Source organism: Caretta caretta, chromosome 11 (assembly GCF_965140235.1).
Source record: "Caretta caretta isolate rCarCar2 chromosome 11, rCarCar1.hap1, whole genome shotgun sequence".
Lineage (NCBI taxonomy): Eukaryota > Metazoa > Chordata > Testudines > Cheloniidae > Caretta > Caretta caretta.
Genome location: NC_134216.1, coordinates 67,419,873 through 67,436,662, shown reverse-complemented (window position 1 = coordinate 67,436,662; position 16,790 = coordinate 67,419,873). Strand labels below are relative to the sequence as shown.

The window sequence follows — 16,790 nt, the reverse complement described above, 5'->3', positions numbered from 1 at the left end:
TTATACTTTGCTTTCAGCCCCATTTGGGCTGAAATTTTCCATGCCAGGTGTCTGCCTCAGACTGATTTTTGTTCAAAGTTTCAAAGAATGAAATTTGGGGATAATATGTTGTTTTGCTCATATTGGAAACAATTCGTATGACTGTTTCGTTGAGAAGCACGAGTGGGGACTTGAAATTTGGCACGGGAAGTCTCCCTGGTGTCCAGAATATGCCGTTTGCTGTCCTTATGAAAAGATGCCCAAGTTTGGCCAAGTTATAAGTCTCTGAAAAAGTCTCTGTTCACTCATGCTCAGTACACATTTGTTTGACAGCTAAATTCTCTGAAGATTTCATCTGCACAGAGCATGCTTCAGCCAAGAACGACAGGTTGAGCAAGACTTCTCTGCAACTGCTGCTCCTGGCTGCTGGGGGGCCCGGCACCAAAACTGACCACAGGGAGAGTATCTGTACTGTGCTCTCAGAACTCCACCAGCTTTTGCCTAGGCAATGTGGTGGAAGACGTTTGCCTGACCACAATGCAGAGGGCACAAGAGCTGCACCTGTGGGAGGAGGGGGAGGCAGCAGAGGGAGTAGATTGTGATCAGGACCCAGGTTAGGAAACTGAGGTGTGACGGGACTGAGATTGGCTGGACAAGGAGACTGGAAGGTAGGGTGGGGAACGGGTTGGGACACTGCGATCGGATAAGGAGCCCAAGTAGGGGAAGACTGGGACTGGGACAGGGGGTCAGGAGGTGGGGGTAAGGGGAGCCTGGGACCCAGTCCAGAACCATGGAGGAGATAACGGGGACTGGGCCAAAGACACAGCAGGGGAAGGGTGGAAAACAGAGGACTGTGCCAGGGCAGGCTGGAGGGGGAAAGGGTCAGGCTTGAGGGATATGGGCACAGGGATCTGTGACTGCTAGCGAACAGTCCCCTCCAGAACCTGGAATGGAACCCAAGCTTCCTGAGTCCATAAACACGCATTCCGGAAACATACAGCAGTGTGTGTGTGTGTGTGTGCATTTTATATATGCACACACAGAGGGAGATACATACACACACACACACACACACATAAATAAATAAAATATTTCCAAAATAAAACACTCTCCTGCACACACTTCATCTCGTGGGGAGCGGAAGAGAGATCACGTGACAGATGGTAGTCCCATTGCCGAATTCTCCGCTGGAAAACACACAGATAATACTACGGTGCTGAGCACAGTCTGAGAACCTAAATAGAATGGACTAGAGCAAGGTTGGCCTCCCCTGGAATAGAGTCTCACATTGCTCTGCAAATGTGTGAAATATCTGTGAAACCCTCTGGCAAAATCCTCCTCTGGTGTACATAAGGTCTGACAACCAACTCCTATAGCAGCTACTCTGTTAGCTCAAGTGGCCGAGGGTGCACGGGCCACCTGTATTCTGGCATTTCCAAGACGCTGAGTGTTTAACTTTGCAAATTTAATGTTCTTTTAATGCAGTTTTGTGTGTAATACAATATATATAATACAGTGTAGATGGCATATAAACAATAGCTCAGAAAGTAAGTGTGAATTGCCTCCTTTCATCTCACTGGACCATTAACCCTGACACTTGATGATGATATTTCAAAGTCCATCATCAAATTAACTAATTCAGTATTGATCAAAGCATGAAAGAACAAAAGGAATGATCATGTTGGGCCTGACCCAAAATCCATTAAAGTCAGTGGAAAGACTCCCATTGTCTTCAGTGGGCTTTGGATCAGGCTCCATATCAAGTCCAGGGTGAGTGGCATCAAATTTTCACATATTATTTTAGCTTCACATGATGGTAGTACCAATTCCCCAGCTAAACCGACTCCTTCATATATGACCTGAGGATGCTAAATAAATAATGTATCTCACACTTATAATGAATGTCCAATTAAATAAAAATAATGGATTTGAAGCATTTCTCTCCTCTTTGTTTCCTTTTGTCTTTTCCCCATGCATTCTCATGTAGACTGTAATGGGGGCAAAGCCAATAGACCAAATAGTTACAAAATTAAAAATCCAATCTAGGACAGTACATTGAAATTGCACGGGATTATGGGCACCAGAGATTGTTCAGTTTAGATTTGCCTTCATTATCCTTACACCCCTATAGGCACAGTGCTATCTCGGCACGGATTGGCTGAGGTTTTCACAGCAGTTTAGGGGATTGAGACACATAACTCACACTCATTTCAACGGCAGCTTTCAGAGTCGCACCCGTGTTAGTCTGTATTCGCAAAAAGAAAAGGAGGACTCGTGGCACCTTAGAGGCGAACCCATTTATTTGAGCATCAGCTTTCGTGGGCTACAGCCCACTTCATCCGATGCTGCAGCTCAGGAAAGCTGATGCTCAAACAAATGGGTTCCTCTCTTAAGGTGCCACGAGTCTTCATTTCAATGGAAGTTATGCCCCTAAATCCAACATCTGAATCTATACCCCGGAAAGGCTCGTGGTCGTCCTTTCTCGCGCCCAAAACACAGTCTTATTCTCCTTTTCTTTTTGCGAATACAGACGAACACGGCTGTTCCTCTGAAACCAGTCTTATTCCCGCTGCTGCGCCTGTGATGGCACAGGGGCAGAGTCTTGAGAAAGAAAAAAGAAAAGGAGGACTTGTGGCACCTTAGAGACTAACCAATTTATTTGAGCATGAGCTTTCGTGAGCTACAGCTCACTTCGTGAGCTGTAGCTCACGAAAGCTCATGCTCAAATAAATTGGTTAGTCTCTAAGGTGCCACAAGTCCTCCTTTTCTTTTTGCGAATACAGACGAACACGGCTGTTCCTCTGAAACTTGAGAAAGAAAGTTCAGAAACAGAACTGCTGAATCATGAATCCGAGAGCAGCACCGTGAGGTCACCCCGGGCGGCGGCTCCGCTCCTGCCTCTGGCTCTCGCCGCAGAGGGAGCGGAAGGGCTCTGCCCGCCGGCCATCCGGGGGGGGGGGCCCCCCTCTGGCGCGGCGAAGCCCCCTCCCCCGCCCCTTCGCCGGGAGGGCGCGCGCCGGCGAGCCGCCGGAGCAGCGCTCGCGCTGTAATCGATTGCCGAGCGCGCTGAGCAGCCCAGCCGGCGCGGAGGCGCACTCCCGGCGGCCTCCCCGGCGCAGGGCGGGGGCCTCTGAGAGAGGCCGCCTGGGCGAGATGCGCGGCGGGGGCGGGGGCGCGCGCGCGAGGGTGCCTCTGCCGGATCGGTTTCTCGGGGTTTGACCAGCTGTCCCGGGCCGGCCCTGCGCTCTGAAGATGGAGGAAGTCAAAGCAGGATTCCCCTTAGCGACAGACCCGCCGCTTGCGGTTCCCGCAGCCCGCTGCGGCGCCCCCACGCACAAGCACTAGGCACAGAGAGCAAGGGCGAGGAGGCGCTAATAAAAAACACCACACACAAGGGGTGATGGAAGTGAGGTACTGCATGCGCTGCTGAGGTAAATCTTCGCTTGGCATTTTGGTTTCCAGGGGCGGGGGGGGGGGGGGGGGGTTATTTGTGTGATGATGGCTCACAGAAATCTCTCTCTGTGTGTCTGTGTGTGTGTGTGTGTGTGTGTGTGTGTGAACGTCTCTGCTTTTGCCAAGGGCTGGGGGGGCTGTCTCAAAGTAAAGTCTAATGGTGGGGGCATCCCTCGCGCTGTGATGCGATCAAATGACTTGTTGCTGTTACCCAGTAACAACAATAATACGAATTAATGCTAATCAATCGGTCTGCGTACGTGTGGTTGGAGGAGGGGGAAGATTAATATTATTTGCCAGCATAGTGACTGGCTCTACGGGGTAGGACTGGCAAAGCCTTTTGGGGTGCTGCTTTTTTCTTTTTCTTTTTCTTTTTCTTTTTTTACAATTAAAATGCTCTTTTCTGGGCTGTGAATCGATTAATCAGTTCTCCGCTCTGGAAACTGACAACAAGGGTTTGAATTGCAATTTGCAGCAGCTTCCTATTCTAGCTGCAGCTACCTGGGAGAAAGTGCTCTACATCCCTTTTTAGTGTTATTTTTGGTATTATTCCTGGCATGACAGACACGATATTGAATAAGGCAGGACTTAAATTACTTTGACAGGTTGTGCTCTGGGCGGGGATTGACAGAGATGAAATTAAGATCTCTTCATTTTGCCAGGGGCCAAAAACAATCCTGTGAAGTTGGCCTAGGTTTATTGCTCTGTGTGGGTGGTTTTTTTTTTTTTAAACTTCTCTGTTCCTCCCCCCCCCCTTCTCCAAGTCCCCCCTTTCTTCCTCTCCTCCAGTTTTCTTGTCGATTCTTAAGGAACCGGTGGATCAAGTTTTTCTCTCTCCTGGTTAATCGCATTGCTGTAGCACTGGCTGACCTCTCTCCCCTTCTCCCTCCCTCCCTCTCTCTTTTTGTTCTTCATCTTTCCTGAAAGTATGTGCCATTCCTGAGTGAGTTTCTCAACAAGACCATCCCAAGGGAGGGAGTCCTCGCTCATTTTTTTTGTTTCTGTTCAGTTTCCCCACCGATCCGTTCGCTCTGAATGTTCTACTTGTAAGTTTCAGGGGACAGACGGGGCGGGGGAGAGGGGATTTTAATTTATTTTTTGTTAACTTTTCCCATCTCGCTATATCTTCAATACGATCATAACTATCTCTCCATTGGTGGTGGGTAGGAGGGGGTTAGCAGCTGGGGATTTGCCATTACAACTGGACATTGTGATCAAACTCTCTTTTTTTCTTTATTTCAAAGAATCAAAGAACATTTTCTTTTATGTATATTTCATTCCTTCCCCCTCCACCCTTCCCGTCCTTTCCTTTCTTTCCTTCCATTTCATTGGCTAGGATGATCTCCTTTCCCTGTTGCTTCTGACGTGTTCTCCTCCCCCCTCCCCCTCATCTACCTGTACTAGGGGAAAGATAAGGTAACATTAAAAGGGCTTGAGGGAGCTGCTTGTCTGTTTTTTTTTTTAAAGTGGTCTCTAAAAGTTGTTACAATCGTGTACAAATCAGTAATGGAAAGAGTTTGATGGCAGCTCTTCAGTTTGAAATGTATGTGTTATGTGTACTGAGTGCCTTGGGAATTTGATCTGCCTTATACCAGAGAGGAACACAGAGGAAAGTTGTTTTTTTTAGGGGCCGTGGGGTAGGGGAGAGGGAAGTGGTTTTGGAGACAAGAAGTGAAGCTGCCTGTTTTCCAGTAAGTAATGGAGAAATTCCAGGAGCCAGGGCTAAATATACTTGGCGATCAATACAGAAATGGCTCATGTGAATAATTTAGCTGCTTGGTGCAGTGAGAGTTTTGAAACTAAAGGCAAAAAAGGGGCTGTAGATGGAGAGAGGAAATAAAATTCTCCTCTGATCATGTCAGTTTCTTAACTTTTCCACTTAAAATAATATAGTTACGATTATTGATTCCTTCCCCCCCTCCCTTTTAATCAAATGAAAGCTTGGGGGTGTCATCCAATACAGTTACTTGAGTTTCTGGAAAGTAATAGCTTGTTCTATGTCAGCAAAGTGCTTCCAGAAACTTTGAGATTGGCACACACCACAAAATGCATGGTCTAGAAATATTAAATATGACATGCAGCCCATAGTATGATAGGTATGGTTACAATGAACAGGTGCATGCACAGGTGTCTGGGTGTGTGAGTGAGGGTGTTCGATGGCCAATTGAAGACAAAAGGCTGTAATAACTCTGAAAGGAATATGGACACTGAAGGGTTTTATTTTAGTCAGAACATGATAGCCATCATGGAATAAGTATGGAAGGGGCAATCTTTGTAGTATCAACATCTTAGAAGCCTGCTGTGGATGTGAGAACTGATAATTGATAAAGCATTAAAATCCCAGTGAAAACATACCTGGTCCAACTGGATCCTCCAAAAAAAAATTATGAAAGCAGGTGGAACTGTAATTAAAAATTAAATTATAGTCTCAACATAGCTCATCAAGATGCAGACTTACCTTTTCTACCCCCGTCTGCAGCAGCTTTAGATCATTTGCCAAAAGAGTTCAAAAACTTACCAGTGCACGGTGCACCACTTCATTTGCATGTTTCTTAGGTGCTGGTTGCAGCGGCAGTAGCAAAAGAGGCAACTACTAATGGCTTTAAATAAGTGTAAGCATTTAATGGCTGATACTTGCAGGCATCTTTGAGGCTGTATTCTTTTGCCTTGTAGCACTGCACTTTGACTATGGAAGCAGAGGCTACTGATGGATATATAACATGTAAGTACTTTTATTTAACTTTGTTGGTTTACTTGTGAAGTCTCCTTTGCTTTCCTTTTCACAATATCTCTGTAGAAAGTGTTACCCCCCCCCCCCGAAACTCTTAACTTTCATTTGTGCTGTTATTAACCTCCATATTGTAAGAGAACAGTGGAGAGATACCATTTAACACTAAACTTGAGTGGTTATTTAAAAAAAACAACACTATCTTATAAGCTTAAATATTTGCTTAAATATTTTCATAAGAGAGCAATGTTTATTTTATATAAAACATAAATGAGAAACAGGACAGAAACTAAATCATTTTTTACTGTGAGGCTTTTTAGTACTATACATTGCTCCCTTCTTGTCCATTAAGGGAAAATACTTTACTTTGTTGAACTATTATAGCTTAATGGCCAGCTACATGAAAACCATGAATCAAAATTGGAGTGGAAGGTCCTTACAGAAGAATGATACTCCACTCTGCTCCAGTTCAGTCTCTAGTCTGTTAGCACCAAAGTATGTAGAAATGGGCAAGTAATTCTAAGTTCTGTTCATGCAAAACAGCCAGAGCAAGATTTTCACGTGTACTTTTTATAATCTGTGGGGATTAGAGGATACTTTTTGATTCTCAAAAATAATAATTCATGTTTATGGTCACTAGGAAGCCAATTTTAGTTGACCGTGGAGGAATCTATTAAAATTGGAAGGCGGGTGGGTAGAAAAGAAGTTAGCAAGTCTGAATGCTGTATAATTGAATAATTTTATGGAGCCATGGGACAGAAACCTAAGTGTTTTATTTTGTGAAAACAGGTGACAATGAGCTTTCGCCCGAAAGGGAGCACTCCAACATGGCTATTGACCTCACTTCAAGCACACCCAATGGGCAGCATATCTCACCGAGTCACATGACAAGCAGTAAGCCTTCTTTTTGTGTATTTCTCTCTAGCAGCATATTTGGACTAGTTTAGTCTGTGGGGTCTTCATCTTGTTCACTCGACCAAGCCACTGCCGTAGATTTTGCTAACAAAAGAAGAAAAGGACGGGACAGATTTGGTTTTGTTCATGTTAGTGTCTCTTCTAAACATGAGTCTGATTACTAGTCTGAAGTATCCCAAGGTGGCCTTTGAGAGCTGGTCCTTACCTGTACCAGGTAGGAAATGCTAGGTTTTACTAGTCTTTGTTTTGCTTTGACAGGTTTTGAGATCCAAACAGCTTTTTAGCAGGATTCCAAAAAGCAGTCTGAAATGGCTTTATCTAGAAAGCCAACAAGCTTTTATTTCCAAAAGGCTTGACTCAAGCAAAATCTAAAGTTACACTATGCGGGCTTGATGGCAGGATATATTTTACTGTTCTGAATGGAAACTTCAGCATCCTGTTCGTTACCTTAGCTTTGCTTTGAACATTTCAGAAAATGGCCAGTATAAATTGGTAATTTATGGAACGCTCTCACCAGTGGAGTCTTTAACAAATTGAAAGGGTTTTGTTTTAGAATGGCAAAAGAGAAACTGAGAAAGTGCAGAGGGATCTGTGAGTCTAACACTGAGAGTCAGGTGTACTTAATATTTTTGATGATGGATTTTTTTTCACCCTTAAATGAAATAACACCTTTCAGCTATATTTTGGAGCCTATACATACTTTTATCTGAAGAACATAGATTGTCTCACGGTTGATTACAATGTTTTATCAAGATACTTATCACAAAGTGCTTTATTATTTGTATTCAAAAGTAATTTAAAATGTATAGTTTCCAATATACTTTTTTGATACTCATTTTTTTTCTCTCTCTCTTCCTCTTGTGTGTGTGAATATATACAGTAAAAAAAAAAAAGTTATACATTTCTCCAAATATTCTGGAAGAAAAATAAGGCATTAAGAATTAGTTTGTTTGTAATCATAAGAGTATTATCTTCAAAGCCTTTTTCACTGGGAGGAAAATGTTACTTGTCCTTAACAATTTCTCTTTGTCTCCTGCAAATTACGAGTAAAATACAGATTTTATGAGCCTTTAAACCTGAGGGTTCTTATGAAGATCTCCAATTATATACATGTTGCTGGAGAATGTGATTGCTAACACTCTGGGCTGAACTTTATGTGACACCCTGTCCTAATTGAGCAGCTTTAGACAATTCCAATCCTGCTGCATTGGGATTCTGATTTTTTTTTTTTAATGATCTTATCAACGTTTTACTACTCTCTTTGTTTACATTTTTATTAATGGGAAGGCTTCATCAGAGATAAGATTTAAACCAGTGGGTTTTTTTCGTTATCATATAGACTAAAAAACAGGGTCTAATTAAGGAGTAAAGCTGTCTGCTGAGATCATGTGAAAATATTTTAGCATCTAATTTCACTGTGCAACGATTTGCAATGATTCTTCTTGTTTAATCTCATTCATGCCTGCAACATGCATGTTCCGAGTTCAGCATATGCACATGGCTACTGGTGTTGGTGAAAATTCCTGAATATTTATTCTTGCATGTGCGTCAGTAACTTCCACTATTGTTGGCCTGTTTTAAAGATATGTTGGTGTGGACAAATGTAGGGCTCTATCCAGTGTTCTGGAGGCAGGCAAAATTTGATTTTGGATGCAGGGCTTTTGCCTGTGTGATTGGAACCTTGGAATATGACCCCCTTTTTTTCATATAGAATTCTTCTTCTTTTCATTACAAAACTACATTTTCTTCTGATCAAACATCAAATGTTTTCGAGCGAGGAGCTTTATCCCATGTCAAAAAAATCAAAGATGTTGATTAGAAGCTGTCAGGCTTTTGTTGCAGTTGGATTGGTTAACTTACACGTAGGGCCAAGTCTTCAACCCAGTGGATACAGGCCAAATAACGAGGCTGTGCATTGGGGTCCACCATATGTTCCACAGCCAGAGCGCTTTAGTAGCCCGTGGGCCTCTACATTTTCCCTCTGCAGGGAGGAGGATGGCTATTGGAAACTGCTAAGTTGTGGATTTTCTTGCCTCTCAAAATTCCTGCTGCTGGGATGCAAGCAGATCCCATGAAGGTGGGCTTCATAGTAGGGAGGGAAGGAGGATGGGTACTCTGTGTGCACAGACCTTGGGTCTGAGTAGAAGTCACTGGAAAGACCTTGGTACACTGCTGGCGTGCCTGTTTATCTTGGTACAAAGTGTGTGTAATTCTGATTTGGTAGTTCTTTGCACTACTTTTGCACTGGTGTAAGTGGCGACACAACTGTACGGGGCAGTGCTGTATTGGGGCTGTTGCCTTCAGTGGGAGGTGGATTGGGCCCCCAAATCTTTCACTCCCAGACTTACCCACTGATCCCCCAAAGAAGGGGAACCTGCATTAGTTCTTCTGGGTCCGAGCGGTGAAGGTCAGGATTAGGTCCTCAGTCCTGTGTTTGATTGGATCATTTTGAGCCACAGCTCTTATTTCAGCTATGCCCAGTTTAAACGGAGATTAAAGGCAAGGCATGACAAGGCAATCTTCTTGGATATTTTATGTACAGTAAAGAGTGCATAGAGCAGACAGGAGAGTGCAAGACTTCTGAAACAATTAAGCACTTCTCACTCAACAGTAGTAAAATGCTTGGTGAAGAGTTCTTCATATTTATTAGCCTGTGGCAATTCCATGTTAGTAAGACTTTTGGCCAGGCCACTGATGTTGTCAGCTTCTGTTCCAAAAGGTTGCAGGTTAAATATTTTGGCTCATGTTGAAGAGAGTCTATTGCTTCCTTAACATAGTATCACTTTACAATATCAAAGTTATATGCATAGGTTATAGATGGGGCAGAGACCCACTATTCTTCCAAATGAGATGATGCTAAAAGATAAATCAGAGTAGATTGCCTATCATAGCTAACTAATGATGTTACGTATACCTTACAATATGCATCTCCCTTTAGCAAAGTACTAGATAGATATTGGCAAATACTCAAATAATTCTAAGTAACTTATTGTAACTAAATTGTAAGTCGCCAGTTGATCAGCAGACTGTTTCCCTCCATCTCCAGTTCAAGAAATACTGTATCCAGTAGCATGCTTACATTGAACTACGTGTTTACATTGGCCCAAATCTGGAAGTCCTAGTTCACTGGCTACTCAGTCTTTACTTGGGTAAACTCTCACAAGTGCTCTGATCATGCATGAACTTGGTGTGGATGAATGCCGGTGCTTGACAGAGCCCCACTGACTGACCTCAATACCACCCGTCCAAAGTTCATTGTAGAACAGGGACCAAAAGCCCTAATCCAAAGCCCATTTAAGTCAGTGGAAGTCTTTCCGTTGACTTCGGCAAACTTTGAATTGGAAATAAAATGGGCAGGGACTTGTCAAAACTGAACAAGATTCTCGGGAGAGGGACCAGCGTACTAATGTGAAAGCAGATGAAGCAGACAAATACAGCAATTTTTAAAAGAAACAAAACAATTCCGATGTTTTCCCACACTACATTCTTGCTATAGAATTTGCCTGAGAGGAAACACTTTTTCCAGGTTACAATGGACTCAGAAAAAGTCCACTGTAATACAAGGTCTCAGTTGTTTGTTTAGCTGACTTGACGACCACTCTGTGTAACATGAAGGATATTTCGCTAAATCCATTGTCTGATACTGTATGGAAAATTAATAATGGCAGCTATTGGCATCTGACCATGCCAGAGGAAAGTTCCACTTAAATTAGAGAGTTAAATGGTGCTACAATGGGTGTTACAGATGGCTTTCTTATTTCCAGGTCTAGATTAAAATACGCCTTAAAATAGACAGAGTAAGAACAAGAATAAGTACTAAAATCCAACAGTTTTGCTATTTGAAAGTGAATGCACTTTAAAAAATGTTTGTATAACAATGCAGGAAAAGTATTAAAGAATAAGAAGTAATTTGATAAGAAAATAATTATGGTTGCCTGAGTCAGTTGCTGAACATAATGACTCTAGGAGAGTCCTTGGCTTTGGGAAATAATAACAGTAGCTGACTAGAAAGCTTTTGGGATGATTGTACCAAGTGAAAGGAATTTAAAAAGAGTGTTAAGTTAGACTCTGTTATAGAGAACTCAGACGAGACATTATTCTAAAATAACCTATATTATAGTCCAACCAATCGAAGACTATTTTGCACCATCAGTTGTGTCCCTTTTTTGTAACCTTAAAGCTCAAAATCTTGCTTGGTAGCTTTAATTTTCCTTCTGAACTGGAAATTTTAGTACAACGCTTGTGTCACCTCAGTCATTTTCCCTGAGCAAAATGTTGCATTTACTGTAGGTGTATCAACTTCACTTCCCACTCACAATTGTTTGAATAAATAAACACATCCATGGATCCTATCTTGTGCAATGAAACTTCCTGAAATTAAATCAGCTTTGATTTCATCATGATACAACCTTGGAACTTTTATTTATTTAGTCTTTTGTAGGTAATGCGCACAGCCATTAAGTTCTACAGGATGGCCAATGCTGAACAACATAAAGCAGTAGTTCTGGTTTCACAGGATGTCGGCCAATGAAGTTTCTAGGCAAAGCTGATTTTAGAGAGAGGAAGGTTTTGGTTTTGTTGTTGTTTTAAAGACATTTTGGAAAAAAATTAACCATCCTCATTTTTAAAAACATTTGCACCACCCAGATCCCTCATCCAATTAACCTCAAACTTCTCAAGAAATATTCTCCCTGGCAGAAAAACAGATGTGAAATTTTAGGCAAACTGACGAGAAATTTTAGGCGAACCAGTTGAATGTTGGTGCGGTTAGAGGGGGGGAAAAGCTCATGCTTTAGACATAAAGCTAGGCTTTGTCTACAAACAAAAGTTGTACTGCTTTAGTACTGATAGTTAAAGTTGTCGAAAACCTTGCCCCCCTCTCTGGACACGGTTATCCTGGTATGAAAGTGCTTCTATAAGAAGGCAAATAAGCTATAATGGTATAAGGCATCTTTATACTGGTGTAACTTAATCCATAGTAGAGGTTGTACTGGTAAAAACTATTTTGTTTAAAAAAAAAAATCACACTCCTAATCAAAATGGTCATACTGTACTGTGTAGAGCGGACCTTAGTCACACCCTGAACTATCCTGAGCGAGTGTGGTCTGTAACTAGCAGGCAGGTGAACCTAGCTTCACCTATGTATACTCTTTCCCAATATCACTCCCTACCGTATCACATACTTGGCAGTAAAAGCATTCCTCCCTTTTGGTGAGTGTTATAGTGAGGGTGGAGTGGAATTATCAGCTAATCTTGTTTAAATACTATTTTATTCACACCAGTGGACTCTTTTGAGAAGTCACCTACCCCAGCTTTGTTACCGGACACGCCCTCCTTCTGGAGCTTCTGTAACGTCCTTTGACTGTCATCTTCAGTTAGCTCTCCAGCACACACCCTGTTACAGCACTCAAAGTTCTTGAGAGCTGTAGTCAGCAGGTTTTAATACTTCATTCTGGTTTCTTGTCAGACAGTCATGAGAGGAAAACCCCTCAATTTCTGTGGAATATAGTAGTTGTCTGGTGTTTCTCAAAACCGGATTAATAGAAATTCAGTAGGCAGCATTTCATTTTTCCCAGAGACAAACTTGGGGCAAGACCCAGCTCCCACTGGAGTAAATAGGAGCCTTTCCATGGACTTGAATGGGGACTGGATCAAGCGCCGGCTTCCTAATCCTGCGAGAGGTGCTGAGCTCCCTCTACTTCCATAAGTCAATGGAAAGTTCTGTGCTGAGCATCTTGCAGGATTGGGCCTTATAGATGCAGGACTGGAGTTCTCTGCATTGGCCATCGCTTTCGGTGCAGTGGTTAAAACAGATTGAAACAGTAGAGGGAGCTGCGCTCTCTCTCTCTCTCTCTCTCTCTCTCTCTCTCTGTCTCTTCCAGCTAAGGAGGAAGGGGAACTTTGAGGGCAGGGCGCTTATATAAGCCAAGGAGAGCAGGGGAGCCCCCAATGCTTTTAATTAAGGGGGGGAAAGAAGGGCTCTACTGCCTCCTACTTCCTCTCACCTTACATGGTTTTAGTGTGTGGAGGCTCAGGGAGTGGTTTAATTGGCTAGGTTATTCCATACCATTAAAAGAAACACGGTATAGGGTAGCTAGTAGGATCAGGGTGGTTTTTTTTCCCAATATGGAACTACCCGGTCTGGTCCAACTCAACTGTAACCATAGAACTGGTGTCTTAGGAAAACATGCCGAAATACTTTCCCCATTCCCTTCTGTTCCGGCAAGGTGCCATGCTTATTGCTGGCCTCTTATGCTGAGCATGCTCCATGTTGTCTCTCTTTCACTGGGGCAGAGAAGGTTTCCCTCTACCACCATCAGTTTGGAAGCTGAAAATCAGTCTCTCTATGGCCCTACCCATGAGGTTTTTGAACAGAAGTAGAATCCCCAAATGCTATCACAACTCACTGAGAGGCTGTGTGGGTTGGTGGATCTGGGAGTCTGGAGACCTAGTTTTGTTCTCTGCTCTCCCAGTGATCAGTGTGTAGGCAAGTCACTTCGTGTCTCTGTGTCACTGCTTTTCCTTGTACTGAATTGTGAAGAATATAAACTGTTCCGGAGACAGCCTCTGCCTCATGTTGTGTGTCTTAGGCTTGGTGTACACACAGATACTGTCCTAGCATAATTATTTCTAATCTTTTTTATGAGTACGTACCACCATGAGTGTGGATGTAGTTATACTGATATAAAGGTGCCTTATACCAGGCTATCTTCTTTCCCATCCCACACAGGAATAGATATACTGGTTATAAAGTATCTTTATACTGATAACTGTCTCCACTCTCGAGAGGTTGTATCACTTTAACTATACCGGTGTAGTTACATTGGTACAACTTTTCTATGTACACAAGCCCTTATTTTCAGTGCCCAGCACCACGGTGCCCAGATCTGTATTGATGCCTCTGTAACACAAATACATTGTAATGACGGCGTACACAGTAAAATAGATTTTAAAAAAAATTCTTTAAAAGTTTTTGGTTCATTTTCTATCTTGGTGTGCACCGTTGGGTGCATTTTTAAAGGGCATTTCAAAAATCTTATGGAAATTTAGCACTTTTTTTTTTAAACTGCATTTCACTTTCCCCACCCTTCTTTTTTGTTTGTTTGTTTGTTTTTTTAAATTCCATTATGCGCTTGATCCCATTTGGATGCCACAGAACTGAACCCCGAGAGCAGTGAATTTGGTCTGTTTCATACCTAGATCTGCCTTTTTCAGTAATTAGCATTCTGTAGCTCCCATAGTTCTTAAGCTCTATAGGAGCCCAGGTCTTCCCTCTGATGCACAGATGTAGTTATCTCTCTTTGAAACTAAATTTGCCAAACAAGTTATCTTCTGTTGCTCTTAGCAATTTGGTAAATATGCGTAGCTCTTTATCATGCCAAATTGCTCGCTCTGCTTATAGGTTTGGAGGGGATGAAATGCGTGCAGATACCAGGAAGTAGTAAAATAAAAGGGAGAGTGGTACTTAAGTGACGACATTGTCCACAGGAGCATGCACAGAGATTTCTGCATGCGTTGTGCATATTTTTGGCTCTGTTTTACATGGGGGGAGGCATAGTGATGTGTAATAGGAAGTAGAAGGTGCCCTGCTACTCTATGCAGTAGCATCTCCTGCTTGCCTGTGGAAAATGCTGAAGAATTTTCCACGGATGTTGATGCTAACATCACTGAAACCTGACCCTGCACCTTATATCCCATTACCAGAGGGGTGTGTGGTATGACTCTGGGGACAGTGGAAAAAGGTTTCCTAAGTGGCACCACACAAGGATGTAGTGGGATGGGCTAGGAAGTAGCACAAAGGGCAAGAGCCCTTTTAGTTGGCTATCCTTTTTGTGCAGAGGACTTGAGATCTGCTGGCTTCTCAAGACAGCCAGTGCTTTAGAGGATCATGGACCCTGGTCACTCTACAGGGATTGCAAATATGCCCTCTAATGACACGATTCCATGAAAACTCTGTGGGCAAGATCCTTACTTGACTTGTACCAGTGAACATCTGGCCCAGTAACTTTTTAAATTCAGGAGTGTATCTTTTCTCCCAAGCAGGGATTGTCCTGGTGCACAGTTTATCTCCAGCTAATGGATGATTTAGGAAAATTGTTATGGAGGAGATGTTGTTGTTTTTTAAAATTAAAAAATACACTCTACTAAACGTAAACATTTTGTGGGGTGGAATGTACCTTTTTTCTCCATTCCAACCCCGTCCACTTGGACAAAATAGGTTTCTTCCTCGGAATCCATATGTCCTGGGCATCCACATGGGCGCTGTGATCTCTCTGTTCAGCTTCCAGGAAATATAACTCCATTGAAAGTACATTGATACCACTTCTACCCCAGGAATCCACCCTCTGTGCTGAAGGCCATGGTAACCATTTTCATGGCTCCTATTTGATTTAATGAGTTTAGATCCTTGATCCCATGGAGGGCTGTCTGTGGTGTCCAGAGTAGAGAGGGGATATGGCCTACATGTCTCTTTTCTTGTTTTATGGCCAGTTTGTGGGAGTTCATGCAGCCTTGAAATTCTGGTAGCATGAATTATACACCAGCATCTGTCCAAAGGCTGACAGATTAGTAACCTGATGGTAGCCTTTGAATTCCCTTCTTTGAAGTTGAAAGAATTTACCACTCTTTTTGTATGACTATATTACAGCAAACCTGTTTACATGAAACGTGGTTATTCTCTTGGATGGTTCAGAAATTTCCAGGGAAAGTTACATAAGATTGAAGTAATTAGTGTAGCAGTTATTTGATAACTAGGAGGAAGAAGTTGCAGAGAGAAGATTAGGATAGTTTGGGGGTTTTTTCCTCTGAAATTCATCTCATGATTGTATGTGAAACTCATATTATAGTTTATTTCAGTCCTGCATCAATCTGTGTATTTAGTCATGTTCTTATAATGCCACCAAACAAATCAGTAAGGAATGCTAGTTATCAATTCTACATTTTCATTTTTCTTACTGCTTATTGCTACTTTTTCTTGGATATGTCCTGCAATGTATAATTCATACATGCAGCATTTTGATAACAAGGAGTCTCTTCTGGGAACTCTGTTGGGGGCTGGGGGGCTGGAGGAGGAACTTGTCTACACATGGAATTATTCTGGAATAGCTCTTATTCTGGAATCCACTTTGACAGTTAAACAGGAACAAGACACTCTTATTCTGGAATAAGAGCAACCACACATGGAATTATTCAGGCATAGCTATTAGACCTTAAATTAACTCCGATTAAGCTAGGGTGTCAACTTTCGTGTGTAAGCAAGCCCTGTATGTATATTTGTCTAATAGTTGTATGGTTTAAATTCTCAAAGTTAGGACCAAATCCTGACGTGTTCTGTGTGGGCAGATCCCAGCATGCCCACAAGCACCCCTGAGGTCAGTGCATCTCTGCATGGGTCATGTGGGGAAACTGAGGCACAGAGCTGAAATGACTTGCCCAAGGTCACCCAGAAAGGTACTGGACTAGAACCCAGCAGGCAAGTGGGGCAGAACTGGAAATGGAACAATTCTCCTGAGTTCAGCCCAGTGCTCTGTCTACTTGGCCACTCTGCTTTGAAGAGAAACCAGAGCATGTAACACCCAACACTATAGTATTTGTATGCTACCCAGATAAATTAAATTTGCATGGCTAGGTTCCTAGTGGACTTTATCATTTGTTGATTTATATATCTAAATAAAAATGCAATGTACCCTCGCATATCTTAGGCTTTGAGGCTAAC

The 16,790-nt window shown here is 42.6% G+C and overlaps 1 protein-coding gene across 5 annotated transcripts in view; it reads left to right on the top strand.

Moving 5' to 3' along the window:
- The first annotated feature begins 3,111 nt into the window (after positions 1–3,111).
- The window catches only part of IKZF2 (IKAROS family zinc finger 2), a 137,241-nt gene continuing 123,562 nt past the window's right edge, over positions 3,112–16,790 (top strand). Inside the window, exons 1-3 of one of the 5 annotated variants that reach the window (XM_048869701.2) lie at positions 3,112–3,410; positions 6,106–6,154; positions 6,950–7,054. In XM_048869701.2, coding sequence (XP_048725658.1) covers positions 6,121–6,154; positions 6,950–7,054 — 139 coding nt within the window. In that variant the 5' untranslated portion in view covers positions 3,112–3,410; positions 6,106–6,120. Of the gene's footprint in view, positions 3,411–4,933; positions 4,976–6,105; positions 6,155–6,949; positions 7,055–7,084; positions 7,290–16,790 lie in introns of those variants that run through there. The other 4 variants (XM_048869698.2, XM_048869700.2, XM_075118123.1 and 1 more) reach the window with 4 other exon arrangements.